Here is an 18,809-nt window from a genome sequence, read left to right as displayed (position 1 = left end):
GTCTTCAATTCCTTAAAATTCGTCTGTCTGTACTGCACTCCACGGTTTCATTCATGTCACCGTCACTTCGTTTTCTCAGCCAGTCTCCTCTTTGTCTAGTTTGATTTTATTACTCTCTCTCTGCTCTGTGCTGATCCAACCGGCCATGTTATCGTCCAGCGATCTGCCCTCTTCTTCTTCTTCTTCTTCTGCAGTCTTACTTCGCGTCATCTGCTCGTAACGCCAGCTCCTCTCCTGATGCAGTCCGGACTTTAGTGGCTGCCCTCCCTCTCCCCGTTTCATTCCAACCACCGAGACTTGCTGAAGGTTGCCCGGGGGCTCAGCTGGGGTCTCCATCTCCACCTCCTCTCCTTTCACCTGCACTAAAGAAACTACAAAAAGACACACGTGTGTTAGCTAGCAACCATGACGCACAACTCGCATGCAAGAAATGAGACCGGTGCCGAGTTTGAGACCACGTACTGTCCTGCTCCTCGGGCTCAAGTTTGGGGTGAATGAGTGGCGCGCTTGTTGGAACGTCTTGTGCGCCGTCACTGGGCTCCGTCTGCTGGTCACAATAAAGCCATTGTGTTGATTTCAATCTGTCATAATCATTGTTGTGTTGCATAAAAATAAAAAAAACATGTGCATGTGTTGCAACTGGGAAAGACCGCAACCATGCAGGACGGTGGTGACGGTTGACGATCGTCCGGTGCTACCTGCGATGGCGAGGTTGGAGGCACAGAGTGCTGCAGGCTGCGGATGCCCTCCATTAGCGTGGACACCAACGTCGCGTTGCTCTGCAGAATGCTGTGAACCAGCCGCTCCTCGCGCTCCTGGCTTTGCTGGAACTGCTCCATCCAGGCACTCTGCATCTGTCGCATCTGTTTCAGGAAGTGATCCATGTCCGACACCTGGCGTCTCCTCCTATCCGACGGTGGCCCTGGGACGATAAACGGGAACACGAGGAATTAAAACGAAAACAAAACCCGGCATACACCAGATGGAGACCGACAGGTGGGAGGACTCACGAGGTAGATCCAGGTTTGGTGAGCTGGTACCCGGCTGCTCGCTGCCAGGACAGCTTCCTCTCTGGATCAGTGACGAGAGAGGGGAAGATCTCTCAGACAACTCCAACTCATCAAGCTCTTGTTCTGTCTCTTCGTGGTTCACCTCTGCAGCCAGCACACCACCTGAGGAGGACACATGTGGGAGGAGAGACACTTAAAACACGAGCATCATTGAATAGAAGCTCCGTGGCTCGTGAGTAAACTTCCAAGTCACCTGACACAGGAGCGTTGAACCCAATGTCCACCCCGGGGTCCACGGAGTGGGACAGCTGTCTGCGTCCCAGCAGCTCCTCCAGGATGTCGTTGTGAGGACAGGGGACAGGGAAGCGTCCCGTGCTCGGGTTGTTCTTCTTGGCGTTGTAGTACACCTGTTTCATGTGCTTCCAGCGGACGCGGATCTGCTCGGGCGTCCTTTTAAAGCCCGCACCGTCCATCTCCTCCGCAACTTTTTTGAACAGGTCGCCATTTCTCGTCTTCCGCCCGTCCATGTACTTGGAGATGTTCAGCTCCTTCAGCTGGGACAGCATGAACCGCGTCTCCGAGTCCGTCCAGAAGCGGACGCCGTCCGTTTTCGCCATGTTTACAGTTGTTGGCCGCCAGCCAGCTTCATCTCTTTAATCCGCTGCTGACCTTTATTGCAGGATGATTGACTTCCGGGGTAGGATTTGGCGCTGGGCTTGCGGCGCATGCGCAGATCACGTCGTCCGGTTCCAGTCCGACTGCTCTGTTTACATGAACCACTGCAGTCCGACTTCCCTGTATACATGCAAGATTAGCTCTCCTTCTAGTGGCTTTATTTGCATTATTTGCCCCTCTTGGTTTCTCTGTCAGCTGGATCACTACATCCCCAGCAGCAGCTTTACTGGACTCACAGTGATTGTTTTCCTGCACCCCCACCACGTTTACTTTTTTGTTGTTACAAAACATTGTCACACTACTTTAACAGTATTTATTGTTCAAAAGAGCTCCAAATTGAATTTCTGCCATCTAAATATCCAGGTTTGCCTTAGCAGACCCACTTCTATCTAGAAAGAAGAATCACTTTGCCAACGTTCCCCAAGTCGCTTTGAAGCTTCTTGGAGAGGAATTTGTTCACCAAGCTGGAGCAGAGGGTCTTAGAGCAATCTCACACATTGAATGTTATTGAGCATGTGTTGCCTGGGGATGTGGAACAAGACAGTGACAGATACACGAGAAGATGGATGGATGGAAAATTATCTCAAGACATTTTCAGCCTTTTAAATTCCAATACGTTAAAGTTGAGTAACAAAATTGATTTGATTGCATTAGTATTTTTAATGTATTGCAAGACCAGTCCTTGTCACCATCAAGGACAAAATGCCCCTTTGGTTTCCATTAAAACCAAATTATTACATTTTAAGAAGGGGTTTAACAGAGGCTGAGGACTCAATGTCTGCCAATACAAAATACATCTTGCGGGTTATAAATTCAAACAAACAATATTTACAGAACAAACTAATACTCTAGTTGTTAACCTTGCTCAGTTTCCATCTTGAATCAGACAGATCCTTATCAATTCATTCCTTCAACTTCTATTAGAGTATTTTCTTCCACTCCTCTCTTCTGCTCCAGCCAGTCATGTTGTCTTCTTTACTCTCATCTTCTGCAGTCTTTCTTTGCAACTTCTTCTCTTCTGAGCTTTTCTCATCTGCAGCCAAATGCCACCCTGACTTTGAGGACTGTCCTTCCTGTTTGAGTCCACATCCAGAGACGCTCTGGAGGTTACTCGGGGGCTGGATAGGGGTCTCCATCTCCACCTCTTCTACCTTCACTTTCACTACACAAACTACGAAGAGACAATTTAATAAGTAAGTCGCCAAAACCAACATTTTGAATGCGATGAATGAAGCAAGTTGTGAAATGAATAGAATGGTCCACATACTGTCATGCTCCTCAGGCTCAGGTTTGGGCTGGATGAGAGGAACTATAGGTGGAGATTCTTGTAGAGTTTCACTGCTTTGGGGCTTTGTCTGCTGATCAGTGTCATCTGCTGCTAGGTCCTGAAACGCCCTCTTTCTTGTGTATTTCTTTCCTGTGGAAGACCAAGAATCATCAATGTAAATGTGAACCTCAGACAAGAAAAACACAAAATTAATGAAAACCCATTAAGAGAACTGAAATAAAACATACTCTTTTTCCCAAACATGAAGGGCTTTGTTTTCTTGTTCTGCACCACTGGTTCAGCTCTAACAACTGGGGGGGAAACAAAACAAAACACTTTTGTCATCGTTACAATGTTGAGCTGCCCATCCAGTCAATTTGAGCCATTTAATGACTAAAGGAAAGAAACATTTTTTGCCAAATAAAGTTGTATACAACTGCATTTTTTTAATGTAAATTGTATAATCAATGAATGGTACAATAACACTGTTGCAGGGATGTTGCTCTGTTGGAAAAAACCTGGTGGCGAGGTGCATTGTATATAACGTGTTTGTAAGCATAGCATTTTGTATGTTTATCTAATAATTACACACAAAAAAACCTTGAATAAAAAGACAAACGATTTTGGTTGAGTGCTGGATTTCCTAATGTTGTTCAAGTTATAAAATATTAATACCAGAGTGAATCCAAGAGAAAGCACAACTCATCTTATTCAATGCTTTTGTTATGAAATATCTGTTAATATTTAAATACAATCTGCAGCTGTGTTAATTGTGACACTAGTTTTTTGGTTTTTTTAAATAATAATTCATTTTGTCTTCAGCACACTTAAAATACATTCAGTGGAGGTCCACCACTGAAAACAGTCTGCTGCTATTGATTACCGAGTCCAGGAGGCGGCTGGAGCTGGTAGCCTGTGGCCTCGCACCAGCCCACGGGGTAGATGTCTGGGGACTGGTGCTCCACCCACTGGTCGTACTCGTCCTCCCAGCCGTCGAAGTGGATGAGCAGCAGGCGACACACGCAGCGCTTCACCGTGGCCACGCACACCAAGCGCGGCTCCATCAGGTCCGCTGCCTCCAGCTTCATGTTGGGGTAGAATCCATGACCTGGGTAGTCCTGGAAACAAGTAGCCCACTAAGAGTTCGCGTCCGTGTGTGTGTGGATTTAGAAAAAGTGTCATTTCACACCAAGCGCTCCGTCTTACGGCGTTCATTAGTCGTGGCGGTGCGGCTTTGGAGTTTGTCTCGCTCAAGTATTTGTCCCAGCTGAAGGTCTGAGGGTCGTAACCTGCCAGGAAGCATACGTTTTATGAGAATTTTATATCTGAATCATTTTATTTCCACTTTGTGATTCCTACAGCCTTCTAAAGAAACTCCATCAGAGGAATGGGTGCAAGTCTCACCAGGGGGTACTGTGAGAGGGATGTTGTTCTTTTTACAGAAGTTCACTGGAAGGATGGCGTAAGAAGACGCGTGGTAGCAAAACCAGTCTGAGCTGCTGTTTGCGGAGCCGTCGATGCCCACAAGCAGGTAACCATCCAAAAGCACCTGAGAGGAGGGAGAAAAGAGCAAAAAAAAACCCAATTACAATGGAGGTTTGAACTTACAAAAAGTGGTAAATCACCACCAAAGAATGAAATGAGGCGTAGATGAATAAACAGGAGCTCTTGCCTTGTGTACAGTGGCCACACAGATACTCCTCAGGTTGAGGGGGTCAATGGCCTCCAGCTTCATTCCCTCTTCAAAGAAACTCCTCTCCATGTAGACAATCCTTGGCTGTGGATCACGACAAATCAACCGTTGTGAGCGAACAATACTCAAATAACCTCACATTTTTATTCATTAACAGAGCGGACTCTTCTTTTAAAGCCACGATGCAGATAACGTCTACTGTGTGGGAGGTAAGGTTATTATCGTTAGCGAACAATATTTAGCAAACAACTAAGCGAGACAGTGGTTGACTGTTTACAAAACGATCTCAAAGCAGGTAAAATTATATGGAAAATATCTGCCGTTTCAATTTTGTCAGTTTGCATCAGATGCCTACATGCTACGGCACCCAGAGATTCTTTCAGCTTTAGGTATTTGAAAAATCAATCAATCCCTTTTTGCGAATGAAAATTGTGCCGATTGATGTTTGTCTACATGTTTGAATGCTGTGCGAAAGTGTCAAATCCACTGAGTGTTTATTAAAATGCATTAGAAAGCATTAAAATGCCCGTGGGTGGTTGCAGGACTAACAGCAGCCGTTTTATGGTTAAAATTAACCCGACATAAATGCATGCACCTTTGTCCAAGTACACATGGTCCTATTTTATAGGTATGCCGTATATATATAGATATATATAAAAAAAAAAAGAACATCTCGATTTACTATTTTGGATAAAAAAACATGTTATTGTTATTGATGGCCGTTTGTTTTCGGCAGGTGTAGCGACATCAAGTTCAGTCTAATCTCATCTATAAATCACAGCACAACTCCAGTGAACACATTAAATAATGAAAAAGAATACTGAAAGAAAAAGATTTGAAGTAGAAAAGCAAAGCATGTCAGAATCCAGCTGTTTTCTCTGGAGCTCTCTGGTGCCCCCTACAGGATGCCTCACCCTCACTTTGAGAACCACTGAGTGGGTTGTTTCAGCAGGCTGACAACCGGAAGACAATATTAAAATTAAAATTATTCCTGACCTGTTTGAAGAGGGTTGACTCATAGTTCAAGTTATTCTTTAAGCTGGAGGAATTCTCCGTGCGGCCTGCTGGAAGAAGAAAAGCACAATGAGGTACAACCTTTATTCAAACACGACATAATGCACGTTTAGAAGTGAAGAAAATGATTAACTAAAATACATTTTAACAGGAAATATTTGTCTGAAATCAAATATTTAATGTGGAGACTGGTTTATGTAGAATACACAGTTTCAACCCCAGAATATAAGATGCACTGTTGGCGGGATATACGAGTTATATTAAGAAGAAACTTACAGGCCAAAATATAACAGCTATACAGCAGAATGGGACTAAAATCTATCAGATACAGGTAATGACGGATTATTGATGGTCCAATTTAACAGTGCCCCCTGGTGGTGCATGATTCAAGTCACAAATGAGTTGCGTTATAAACGCAGTTCTTTAAATGGCACAACATTAGAACGTTTCAGTTTGAACTATACAACCTACCGGGTGTTTTTATGTCATGCCCCACTTTTCTGGACCAGCCCACTGGGTGCAGAAGCGGACTGCCGGCGTGGCACCAGAAATCGAAGGGCGCGTCCTCGCTGGCGTCACTTTTGTCCGTGAACAACAGCCTCAGACGACCGGCAACGACCGAGTCTATGACAGCCAGGCGGGTGTGGCTGACGTGTTTGGGGTCCACCACCTCCACGTGGGTGCTTGCTTTGATTGGGCTTTTCAGGTCGTTCGCAAACTGGGAACAGCGAAGATGGAGGGAGACGCGGCACACAGCAATCCATTATTGCAGACGACAGAGGTATTTTATTCACTTAACTACACGAGCAACTCATAAATAAGTCTACCTTCAGGTAGAAGTCGACGGGGAGAGTGGTGGCCCCCGTCAGCTTCTTCATTAGATATTCTTTCCAGTCCGGGATGTTCTGCGTCACACCTGGAGTCACAATTAGGAAACGTCCAGGCAACGAAAGTCAGTCACAGTTTATTTAAAGTTTGTGTGAAGCCAAGTCAGAAATAATTCCTATAGTTTAGACCAGTTTAACATTAGCAAAATTTTCTTTTAATTTTTGTCATAAAACTACAAAGTTTAACCTATACCTGCCCCTGGATTTGTTAACTTTGATGAGTGATTACAGGAATTTCTGCGTTATCTGCAGTTGCTGCTGGAACGGGAAAAGGTGAACCATCAACTCTTCGGCTGTAAGTTACAGCGCGTTTAATAACCCTTTATTCTTGCGGAGGTGTTATATTTGGGACGCTCCTCACCTTGTGGCGGCACCAACAGTTTGCTCGTCATCGCACACCAGCCGATTGGCTTGAGCTCTCCTGAAACGAGGCTGCACCAGAAGTCGTGGCTGCTGTCGTGCTCGAAGCCCTCGTATCTCAACAGGGCTTTATACCCTGGAGTCGAGGCCAAGGGGGGGGGGGGGGGGGGGGGGGGTTACTCGATGGTACATTTGGACAAGTCATCAGTAAAGTGCACAAGTTCCACAAAAGCCAACTTGCGGCGCGACGAAGGACTAAAATAAACCCACCGGCAATCTGGATGACTGTCGCGATCCAATAGACTTTACTGGGAAGGACTGCATTGGTGTTCAGGACCTCCACTTTCATCCCCAAGGTGATGTCGTCCCAGTGGAGACACAGCGGAGCCTGCACCGGACGGGGTGGGAAATGTTCCGTCTGGGTTTGGTCTTTCACTGTGAAGTGTCTCGTCTGTTTCGCACAGTTCTGACGTCCCAAAAACGGTACTCACGTGTCTGAAGCAGGAGACGGACGCAGCAACAGAGGTTTCTCTCTCCAAGTACGGGCCCCAGTCAAAGACAGTCGACGCTGTGGAGTGAAGGCAAGAGTCGTCATACAAAAAAAAAGCAAGAATGTCCCTTTATGAAATGTACGTAAGCTGTTAGAACTGTGAATGTCCTGTTTTCCTGTTGTCCTGCTCAGATTTAAATAAACTGGCTGCTATCAGGCTAATACAAGTGAGCACCAAATGTGCTGACTTGGCACATTGTGGTGTGTTTTGGTGATGTTTAGTTTAGGGCTGTGGGCTAAACCTTTTGCCCTGTTGAAAGATGAATACTTAGAATTACCATTCTCATTTAAAATGCATAGAGAAATTCAAGGTCTTAAACTTTTCTTAATCATTGAACATAGCATATGTTTGAGAAAAACCCCAAAGACAATTAATCAGTTAAAGGAAACCAACAAACTGTGTGTGTGAGTCACTGACTTACCGTCCACCCCTGCTGAGCTCGGACCATCTTTGTTAACCCTTTTCTGCAAAATAGCATTTGTGGCAAGCGGCTTTGCCTGAAGTGACAAAAACAAGAGATTAAAAGTTCATTAGAAGCAGAACAAACAGACATTGAGGATGGTAGTGAAAAAAGGGGACATGAAGCAGTTTCACTCTTAACACACACACAAAAACAACACTTTCTGGGTTAATTAACCCATCTTTATGTATGCATGTCAGTTTTATTGTTTCTCTTTGTTGTATACAAAAGGTGAAGTCGCGGGATTGAGTACAGGGAGGTCTACTTCTTTCTTTACTCCTAATGGATCTTTTGCCAAGTCCCACCCCCCCAAGCACAAACGACCCAATAGCGTTCAACGACCACCTTCATGGAACTCGGGGACATTTGTAGTGTAAAACTTGTTTTCTGGGCTATTTAAGTCAACCTGACATTGGGAATTCTGCCAGATACAATTTTGAATGTCGCTATTTCAGTGATGGCCCTTTCTATGTGAACTTGGCGAGCAGCTATGTTTTTAGTTGTGGTGACATCTGCCGCTGTTGTCCGTCTGCTGGACCAAGCAACAGGGGGGAATATTTACTTTTGAGGCCTCCTGCACCTCCCTTTCATTAAGAAACCCCTTGACAGCCATCAGACCATCTCCCTTATGCAGGTAGTTGTGTTCCAACAGTGTCTTCATCAAACCAAGGAAAGTTACTTTTTTTTTGCTGAATTTCTGTCAGACAAGGATCCAGTGAACACAGTTGATGTAAACAGAAAAGCACCACGTTGGTCACAAGCGACCACTGATTTGAACGTGTTGGTTGACATGCAATTTGAGAACGTTCAGCTGTGGGGAAGTCATACTTGTATTTAACTGGCATTTGAGAGATTATGACGTCTTTATGTAGACATACAGGGAGTTCCTCAAGTAGGCATATGGTCAATCGTCACAAAAGGAGTACGTTAAATTGTTATAAGTGTTGTAAGGCTGAACAACTACCAACTGGCTCAGTGGAGTCTGTTTAAAAACAAAATTATAAAAGCATTTTCTCACCTTTAAACGAGCCAGAATGTTGGACTTCTTGGAGTTTGAGGAATAGGAGCGAGCGCAGGATATATTGCAGAAACGTTTCGACTTTGAGAGGAAAGTGCCAACGGTGCCGGTTTTCCCACACCTCTCACACACCACTGTAGAGATATTTAAAGTTAGGAATTTCAATTCATTTTATGGTTAAAACACATTCTAAACGTGCAAAAAAAAACAAATTTGCTCTATTCTGCAAATAATAGTAATAACCCTTACCTGGTTGATCGCTTCGTTGTGGTTTGCCTCTTGTGAAATGTTTTTGGTTGCCTTTGCTGACAATAATGGGAATCGGTGGGATCTTTGCACTGTCGTCCTCCTGCTAACGGAAACAGAAGGCATCAAAGAGAAGGATTCAACAGCACATCTATCTTTTGGAATTCTCACGACTTCAGGAGCAAGAGCCCATCTCGAACCACAATATCAGCGACTCACGGGGGAGTTGCACTCTCTTGACACAGCCGCAATGCTCCGGTGCTGGATGGCAGGCAGGCAGCTGCTGCAGCCCACCCCGTTGCAGCTGGAGCAGTGTGGACGCACGAACACCGTCGGGGCGGCTCCTGGCTTCAGCTTGAGCACCGAGGGTGCTCTGGATTCAAAGTACTCCTTGCCAAAATGCTCGCTGCAAAGGTGAGAGTTCGGCGTGGCCACCCAGTGGACGCGGGTGCGCTGCACCTGTTTCTCCCATTTGCGGAACTCGTCGGTGTCTTTTGGGAATTTGAACAGCGTCACGCCGTCTTCCGCAGTCTTGCCGCATCCGTAGGCCACACAGTGGTAGGGCATGCTGAGCCGTGCTCATGAGAGGACCGTCAGATCCTCAGGGGTTGTCGTTGGTGTGGTGGCTGCAGCAGATAAGCCCAAGAGTACAAAGACAGACTGTCTCCTTCACTTTATGAGTATAATGTGCTTTCAACACATCATTCCATCGCGAGGTGTGTCTTTAAGGGTTGAGCTCTGCAAAGGAGAGAGTTAAGTGTAAATAAAAAAAAGAGGTTGAAACATTTCGACAACTCAGAGTATACAGTATTTGAAATACTTTGCGACGAGGACAAAGTTGTGGGGATGAACTTTCTTTAATGCTGTATTACGGTCTTTACATAACCCAATTTATATGGTCCATCCATTGATAGTTTTTGTCATATTCAGAGTGAATGCGGGTTACACACTGAACAGACACGGCTCTATCACAGGGCAAACTCACACACACAGAGACAGACAGACAACCACACACACTCATAATCATACCTACAGGCCATGTACAAGTTACCATTTAACCATGAATGCTTGTTTTGAGACTGTGGAAGGTGACCGGAGTATTTGGAGGAAATGCATAGATGTGCTGGGAGAACATGCAAACTCCACACAGAAAGAAATTATGAATCTTTCCACTGGCAGTGAGACAGTGGTTGGCAGTCTCGCTTCACGGCAAAAATATTTGTAGTTCGAGGCCGTGATTGGGATTTTTCTTTCTGGTTTGGAGTTTGTATGTTGGACATGTGCATGTGTGAGTTTTGTCAGCAGCTCAAAAACTACATTTCTGGTAAATGTGAGTGTGGGCGATGGGATCAGCTCTGACACACACACACACACACACACACACACACACACACACACACACACACACACACACAGAACCGTTCTTTCTCTTCACTTCATCCTGACCTCGTCTGAACATGCCTCCAAGATGTAGTGTTTCTTTCTTTACAAGGACTTATTTGTATTTGTTTACACTCCATGTGAGAACAATAAACAATGACATACAAGAGAAATTGACGAGCTAGAAAAAAATTCAAGATATGCTACCTGAATTTGCACATTGCAGCATGTCTAACACGAACATGGCAAGATTTAAATTGTTCCGTTTTTCTGTTTTTAACTTAAAACATGTCAATGTGACTCGCTTGGTAACTGCATGCACGCTAAATGGTGTAACTCCACGTTTGTCTTGTTATAAAGCATCAGATGGATGGTTATTAGCTTAAAACAGCTACTTACAGACGTCGATGGTGAGCAAGCGCTCAGTGGAGTGTTTTAGAAGTGAATTATGAGCTATTAATCGTTAGAGTTCTGTCTTCAAGCTCCCTCACTCCGGAGAACCGGTGGTCACTTTTCTTAGACGTCACCTTCCCACGCACTGCATGCTGGGAGTTGTAGTTTTAGTCGAAATCCAACGATTATCCCACAAATTCCCCAAATTTCTCCAAATACAAAGTTAGAAATGTTTAAGTGCGACATAAATTCATCAGATTAATTGACTAAATGAAGTGCAACGCAACAGCAAATGCCACAACACAACAGCAGGCACAAATTGGTTGGATCTATCCTGCAGTTTTCATGGAGTTTGCTACAAATATTTGGTGTATAAAAAGTAAAAGCAACTTCCAATTTTGTGGTCCGAGCCTTGTGTGAGTGGATCTGTGTCTTTTTCTCTCTGCTTCTATCCCCTAACTCTAATTGAAACAGGAGAAAGCATCACTTATGAGTCCGATTCTGCAGAAAGTCATCGCCTCTGAGTCTTGTTCTGTAGGATTCATCCAGTGAAAATTTAGTGTTTGTTTTCCTTTCCCTCTCATTGCGTATTCTTGCTCATGTAGAATTATTGAGTTTTTCCTCTGGAAAAGTGTTGTAAGATGACTGGGTGATATGTGCCGCTATAGAAACAAAACTGAATTATGATATGTTATTTTATTGTTTTTTTTCCAATAATGAATAACCGGTCATCTTTAAACATAGTATATGCTTTTCTAAATGCTTATTAGTCTTTTTTCTTTCAGTGATATTCTAACATTCCTTTCAGGTGCCTCTTTTTGACTTTAAAACGTGATGACACAATGATCATGGGGGATTTAATGAGGACAACCCACATGCTCTAATAAAAAGAGTAATGTATAATAACAGCAATAAACTGTAATTAATAACAGGTGAACTGCCACGGATGGAACTACCATTTGCACAAGGTTCCCACAAATCCAGTCGGAATGGATGGATGGATGGATGGATGGATGGATGGATGGATGGATGGATGGATGGATGGATGGATTGATTGATTGATTGATTGATTGATTGATTGATTGATGAAAGACAAGAGTAAATAATAATGATGCAATCAACGTGCGGAATGCCTGCAGCAAAACAAAACTGAAATCTCAAAAAAATAGGAACTGACTTTAAGCAGTGGTAAGCATTTTTGCTTAAAAAAAAATTGGCATTTGCATATTCTCCAAGATCCTGAACTGATTTTCTCTTGGTACACCAGCATCCTCTTAGACCATAAAGGCATGATTGTTAGGTTGACAAGCAACATTGATTTGGCTGTAGTTGCAAGAATATGGCTGAAAATCTTTGATGTTGATGCTCAAATGACAACCTATCCAAGGTGTATCGATTTGCCCAGAGTCAGGACTGTATAGGACAGAATACGGAAAAATGTTCTCCAATAATTTTTGCAGCTCTATTTGGATTTTTAGTCTTTTAGGTTTTGAGGAAACACATGGTCTACAATCCACACATTTAGCATGAAATAATCAACAGAATACTGCAAAGAAAGACATTTGCTACACCCAGATTGCCATCATGGTTTTCAAGCACAGTGTCTAGACTGGCTAAATTGTGACATCTCTCTTTTGGTCCACATGCTGGAAGGCCGGAAGCCATTATGATTGTCATCAACCAAAACCAAGCTTTTTTTATGACACGGTGTGATTGATTATTGTGATTTGATGCAGAGGTGTCAAACATAAGGCCTGTGGGTCAAGACTGGCCCTCAAGATGCTCCAATCTGGCCTGCCAAACCACCAAGTAGTGAACACGACACAACACTGAGACCTGAGCAGAGATATCGTTGATGCCATGAAAACGTCAAAGCGCTGATGTCTGGGTGAATTTGTAAAAACATTCATAATACAACAGTTATAATAGATGTTTTTCTGACGTTTCACTGTGTTTTGCAAATGAAGGTGTCATTATAAACGGCTTTATAGTTTTGCAAAGTTTTAGACATTTTAATCATACATTTACTCTGCGCCTCAACAATAACAAAAAAACAACTCACAGACTGCATAGTCAATACCTCACAGCATGACTAAAGTTTTATAAGAACAGCCTGGGAGATTTAACATTTGTGAATTTAAAGTGCGTAGTGTGTCCTTTGCACTTAAATATACATTTTTAGTATTTTCCCCCGTGAAATATTTCTGTGTTTGAGGGAATCAGGGAAGAAACCCTATTGAGAGTGTAAGTAGAACACATCTTACACAAATACATTCAATATCGATGACATATAACGCTGGCATTCTTTAAAAGAAGGATTTGGCCTTTTTGAGAGAGTTTTTATGGCTGCAGGGTAAAATGGTTAGTTCTCATTGTGGAGTTTGCATGTTCTGCTAGTGTGGTCCTAGATATTCTCCTCCCACACACCAAAACATGCAAAGTCACAACCTTCCTCAGAAAATGTAAATCTTTGATGCTGTTTTGATTGAATTTTAGAGATTTTGATATAGGTAGAGTGGTTGTCTCTCAATAGGAATGTGGCACATTTGATTCTCCCAACTCCCCCTGTCCCTGAGTGAGACACTGAACCTCAGATTGCTCCCCATGGATGGATTGAGTTGTTTTGCGTGGCAGCCTCCTCCATTGGTGTGTATGAGAATGTGTGTGTGAATGGGTGAATGTGACTGACAGTGTAACGTGCCTTCAAACGTCAACTTTATTATTTGTCCCTTTTAGGGTGATTTGTTGTGCAGGAGTCATAGAATGTAAAAACACAGCAAAATAGTAACATCGCACAAATGTAAAATAGACATGGGCAATAGAAGCAATCTTGGTCTTTTAGTCAGGTGTAGTTTAGTGCAAAAGTCAGTCAGCAGCATCAAGACAGGACAAATAAAATATAATACAGCAGCAAAGAGGATGAAGTGCATCACGGTGTGATAAACAGCAGCAAAAATGCTGCATTATTTCCTACCCTTCTCTGCATTTATAACTCAGACGGAGCACAAAGGAGAACTTATATGCCTGTTTTTCTCTGGCCTGGGGTACTGTCAGATGAAGGCTGGAGGGGAGCAACCTTACACTCCTGATTAAGAGGATGAGTTGAGTCTGTTAGGATAGACTGAGCTTTCCTTTTAAGTTGTGGATTCAAAATGAAGAATGTTGAAACACACCCCAGCCTTGGAGGTTGCTCAAAGAGTGGAGAATCGCTATGTAAGTGAAATCCATTTAACAGTAAGAGTGAGCTCAATCGAAAAACTTTCCATGGAGGTTATCTATGTCCCAGTAAGAAACGTCTATGATACCTGCAAACTGAGCCTGAATCAAGAAAAATGTTGAGAACATGCAAAGTCACAACCTTCCCAAGAAATCGGTCATTTTGCTGTGTGATTGAAGTTTTATAGATTTGTGCTTCAGGTTGTCACAAGGAAGACTAAGAAGAATCAACTTCTACCAAAAGTTTGTCATTGAGCTTTTCTGCAAAACGTGCTAAAAATAAAATTGACTGGTTGTATTACAGACAACACAGTAGCATTATCCAAATTGTAATTTCTATTTTATTTTTGCAAGTGAATCCCCTCAAACCGAAGAGGATGAACTTTGGATTTAGTTCTTACAAATGCACAGCCCGGGAAAAAAATATCTCCATCAACCAATGAAACTGTACTTTTCCCCCCCATTCTTTCAGTTTATTTGTGAATTTGTAAATTTTTTTTTTTTTTGCATCCCTTTATCCTCGCCCGCTGCCACCAGCAGCACCGCCGTCACTTCGCAGGCAAACGAGCCTTTTCTGCCCGACATTATCTTCCTCCAGACTCCGCTGGAAAGGAGGCTGAAATGACGGATGCAGCCATGGGAGAGGGAGCCGGAGACAGTTTATCTACATCCAAAGAGGCACCATAAGTTGAGAGGGGAAGCCGATGCGTGTGTCTCCCTCTTTTACTTTCGCCGACCCCCTCCTCCTCCGCTGGCAGAAATTTATAAAGAACAAAAAATCCGACGAGGGAGGGAGGGGGGTTGATATACGCCGAGGCTGAAATCGAGAGGCGAACCCAGGGAAAGAGGAGTAATTCGCACACGGGACTTTCCCCCTCTTAGTCCCCCAAAAGGAGGGGGAAAAGTCGCAATATTGGAAACGAGACGGAATGAGCTTCTGAGGGCGTGAAAGCGGCGGCAATTGTGGATACTTTATATATTTTTATTTCGAAAAAAATATGGCCGAGAACGTTCTGGACTCTGGCCCGCCTTCAGCCAAGAGGCCTAAACTCTCCTCTCCGGCACTTTCCGCCTCCGCCAGCGATGGAAACGGTGAGTATTGCCCCCGGATGGCGTTGGTTACCGTGTTATTTGTTAATTTTGTGGTTTTTCGGCGACTCGCGTTTACTTATCGGGGAGCGGAGACGGCGGGATTACTCCTTGTGTTTTTGTCGTAGCTTGCTAAGGCTAGCTCGCTCGCACGGTGAGTGTGTGTGTGTGTCGGACGTGCAGGAGCGCTCCGCAGCTAGCTCCCGATGCTAACAGCCATTTTAGCCGGAGGTTAGCCGCGTTAGCTCGCTCGGGTGAAAAGCTCGTCAAAACCGACTGCGGCTCCGCCGCTTGACGGTCCCGTGTCGAATGGCCACGGCCGTCATTGTGTGCCAATTGTCGCGTCCAACTTGAGACAAAGTTTTTGGTTTTCCCCCACACCCCTCTCAAGTTGCCATTGGGTTTACAGACGCCGTCATTCCCGTGCTGGAGGTTTTTAAAAGGCTTCCAGTGTCTGAGGCGAGCTTGTTTTGCCCCATCATAACTCGGACCCTTTTCCTACCCAGCGTTATGGCGTTATTGACGATAGCGATGCAGTTAGCCTAAATCTAGGCCCTCTGCTTTGACTGATCGTTAAGCGCAAATTGCCATTGTTGCTATGTTGCGTGTGTGTGTGTGTGTTTTTTTTTTTTTTTTTTCTTCCCCTGTTTCTCGTGGATGGCGTGTGGCAGCAGCTGGAGAAGCCGAGCTGTGGGAGCATGGACAGCGCCATGCCCAGCCGCCGCCGCGATGCGACCCAACCGGGGAGGGAGTTTATGCTATAGCCACCAAACACGAAACAGTCTCCCCGGTTTCGTCACTTCGTCGTGCACTCGAAATCGTTTTTCGACACTAAACGGCTAACCTGCATCCCTATGCGGTCCGCTCGCCTATCGGCTGCGGAAAGGGGACGCACAGGTCCTCCAGACGATGCTCGCGTTTTCGTTACCTTGCGCGAAATATTTCACGGATCAGTGCAGTGCTGTCGTGCAAGCCATCGGCACACGAGCATGCTTTTAAATGCATCATCTCCAGACTGCTATTTGGGTTGTTGTTTTTTTTGCCGTGCAGCGTGTTTATTACATGGCATTTAAAAAAAACAAAGCATCGGATGATGGAATTGCATGTGTTGTTTGATACGTTGTTAGATCTGGAAATGATTCTCTCTGCAAAAAGATTTTTCCCCACATTAAAGGTGAAACTGCATGATTGTTTTTGTTACAGAAAATGATTTATCATTGTAATATCAACAATGAAGCATGAAGTATGTAAGGAATCAACAAGTAATTGTTAATCGGTCATTTTGGGCCATTTGAATGTCTCAGCCTGAAACATGTGGTCATGTAACTGAAGATAGTGTAACAATTTCAACCACATGAGAGCACTTAAGCAGTAGATATGTTGCACATAAACTTTGAAAGTTAGCTACACACTGTACTTCCTTCCACTATTGCATGACAGCCATTTATAACAGGACAAGCGCTGACTTACCATTTCAGTAATACATGATGCCTTAACGTTGACTGGGTTAGCTAGACACAATGTGGTTTCTTTCTGTGTTTGAAAACCTGATGAACGTAGTATATTCAACCATGATCTGAGGGAGTGAGTTGAACGGGTGTGCTTCATTGCGTTGACATCCACCGTGCCTATTTTACTTGTTTGCCGTAGAACTGAGCAGAAACAAGCTGCCACAGAGAGAGTGCATCTAGAGTGACTTAGCTCCATTTTGTGACACCTCTGCCACAAAATGGTCCATTTGTCACTTTTTCTTTTATGTGAACCTGTCTTTATGATCACCTCCGGTTTATTGCTCGGTTGTCTTGTGCTTCATGACATGTTCATTCATTTTCTGATGGTGGAAGATTGTCCATACTCCTCCAAAAAGCTTTTTATCAATTATCGGTTAATAGCATGCAAAAAAGCCGGATTTCCAGTTTTGTCTCCCATCTCTCAGTCTGCTCCCCTCTAAACTTCCCACTTCTTCATTTCAGATTTTGGCTCGCTGTTTGACTTGGAGCATGACCTCCCAGACGAGCTCATCAACTCCAGTGAACCAGGTCTGGTCAACGGAGGGGACCTTAACCAGTTACACACGACTCTGGGTGGAGGACCTGCGGTGTTGGGTCCTGGAGGGGGAAATGGAGGGTCAGGAGGAATGGGTCTTGGGCTTGGCCCAGGCCCCGGTGGGGGTCCCGGAGCTGTCGGCGGGGGCCAGGATGCGGTGGCCAAGCACAAGCAGTTGTCTGAGCTTTTGCGTTCAGGGGCAACCACCTCGACTCAACAAGGACACCAAGGAGCGATGGGCAGTCCGGGGGGCCCCACCGCCATGGGGCAACACTTGGCAAACATGAAGGCATCCCCTGGTCAGGGGCCTCAGCAGATGATGGGCCAGGGGCAGCAGCACCTCTCCCCTCAGCAGCAGGCCAACATGATGCAGCAACAACAGAATGCCGCAGCCGGGATGATGGGGAATATGAATAGAGCCATGATGGGAGCACAGCAGAAAGGCAGCAATGGACAGCAGCAACCCGGCATGATTGGGAACCAGGTGATGAACGGCTCCCCCAGGATGGGCTTCGGAAATCAAGGGATAGCCGGCAGCGGCAACCTGTTGGCTGAGACCCTCCAGCAGCAGGGGGCAGTGGGCCAGGGCGGGATGAGAGGCCAGCAACCTGGAGCGATGAACAAGGTAGAGACTCTGCCCGCTATTCAAAGATTGTGATTTTTACTGCTTAATATGAATTTTTTTTGTTTTTGTTTTGTTTAATTTAAAGGTGATGGATTTGGAGAGGAAGAAGGTTGTGAATGCAATACGTAATGAAAAAAAAACAATTATGGTGCCAAATCAGTGTTATTTTATCTGCCAGTCAATTCTCAAAGTGTACTCAAGTACACAGAAATTTTAACTAAAAAAAAAAAAAAAGAAAAGTAAAACAATTTTGTCAATTGTTATAAAGTCAAAGGATTATTTGGTGTAGTTCTTGACAACTTTTTTTTTTTACATGTGCTTTTAAAAGTTTAAACCACAACACAATGTTGCTTTTGGTGCATGACTGTACATTATGTCTGTATTGTTACAATCACGAGTAATGCTCTGAATGCTCAGTATTGGAGTTGGGGTGGCAGAAAAAGGCTCTGTTTGTGATTGACAGTCCCTCGGGAGTGACAGTAAAATGTTGCAGTGGCAGGCTGCCGCTGACTGGATGCAGTAGAGATACTGATGTTTGATTTAATCTGAGATCCAACGCAGTGAGAGGACCTTCAGGTTAAGTTATTGGTGAAGCAAATAAAACTAAGCAGGAATTTGTGAGAAAAGGATATTGATGGGTACTGATTAGTAAATAAGAGTAATTAAAAAAGAAGACGGTCTAATTGTTCCTTTATTGGAGTTTGAGATGTTTTAGGCAATTTGTTAGCCACTATGGACGACGGTAATGCTTGTATAAATTGTGTCATTAATTAATTATATGAAATTAGTTTTCAGTTGTTAGCAATATAATTGGGGTTGAGTAGCAGAAGGTCAAAACGGAAATGACATATCGTCCGATGTTCTTTTAGAAGTAGACGC

At 44.2% G+C, this 18,809-nt stretch overlaps 3 protein-coding genes across 5 annotated transcripts; 1 reads left to right on the top strand and 2 right to left on the bottom strand.

Moving 5' to 3' along the window:
• Positions 1-53: 53 nt before the first annotated feature.
• Positions 54-1,627, bottom strand: LOC308145572 (uncharacterized protein; the record flags this gene model as incomplete). The annotated part of the gene is made up of 5 exons (XM_080517037.1): positions 54-371; positions 463-544; positions 699-922; positions 1,011-1,172; positions 1,264-1,627. 5 exons carry the CDS (start codon positions 1,625-1,627, stop codon positions 76-78), a joined length of 1,128 nt encoding a protein of 375 aa, XP_080373163.1. The 3' UTR covers positions 54-75.
• Positions 1,628-2,427: 800 nt separating this feature from the next.
• l3mbtl2 (L3MBTL histone methyl-lysine binding protein 2) lies at positions 2,428-11,078 on the bottom strand. Of its 3 annotated transcripts, none has more exons than XM_080517399.1 (18): positions 10,961-11,078; positions 9,401-9,919; positions 9,185-9,287; positions 8,936-9,069; positions 7,879-7,954; positions 7,398-7,474; positions 7,177-7,294; positions 6,908-7,042; positions 6,487-6,575; positions 6,131-6,377; positions 5,642-5,709; positions 4,625-4,729; positions 4,357-4,501; positions 4,159-4,241; positions 3,836-4,070; positions 3,201-3,263; positions 2,953-3,102; positions 2,428-2,856 (listed from the first exon to the last, which is right to left on the bottom strand). In XM_080517399.1, exons 2-18 carry the CDS (start codon positions 9,746-9,748, stop codon positions 2,606-2,608), a joined length of 2,427 nt encoding a protein of 808 aa, XP_080373525.1. In that variant the 5' UTR covers positions 9,749-9,919; positions 10,961-11,078; the 3' UTR covers positions 2,428-2,605. The 3 variants fall into 3 exon arrangements, with proteins under 3 accessions (XP_080373525.1, XP_080373526.1, XP_080373527.1); XM_080517400.1 differs by having other exon boundaries at positions 5,642-5,706; XM_080517401.1 differs by lacking the exon at positions 2,428-2,856 and having other exon boundaries at positions 2,959-3,097; positions 3,197-3,263.
• A 4,090-nt stretch (positions 11,079-15,168) lies between these two features.
• LOC308145571 (histone acetyltransferase p300-like) lies at positions 15,169-17,963 on the top strand (the record flags this gene model as incomplete). The annotated part of the gene is made up of 2 exons (XM_080517036.1): positions 15,169-15,262; positions 17,233-17,963. 2 exons carry the CDS (start codon positions 15,169-15,171, stop codon positions 17,961-17,963), a joined length of 825 nt encoding a protein of 274 aa, XP_080373162.1.
• Positions 17,964-18,809: the final 846 nt, after the last annotated feature.

The sequence above is a fragment of the Blennius ocellaris genome, assembly GCF_963422515.1.
Source record: "Blennius ocellaris genome assembly, chromosome: 21".
In the NCBI taxonomy this organism is placed as follows: domain Eukaryota; kingdom Metazoa; phylum Chordata; class Actinopteri; order Blenniiformes; family Blenniidae; genus Blennius; species Blennius ocellaris.
This window is presented reverse-complemented; position numbering and strand designations above follow the sequence as displayed.

What these genes read in the sequence shown, in the direction of transcription:
- l3mbtl2 (XM_080517399.1), bottom strand. Translation starts at nt 9,748, where the DNA reads ATGCCCTACCACTGTGTGGCCTACGGATGCGGCAAGACTGCGGAAGAC. An exon ending in CCAGCCGCCTCCTGGACTCG is followed by an intron (nt 3,264 to 3,835) that starts GTAATCAATAGC and finishes TTTCCCCCCCAG; the next exon opens with TTGTTAGAGCTGAACCAGTG. An exon ending in TGAGCCTGAGGAGCATGACA is followed by an intron (nt 2,857 to 2,952) that starts GTATGTGGACCA and finishes GTCTCTTCGTAG; the next exon opens with TTTGTGTAGTGAAAGTGAAG.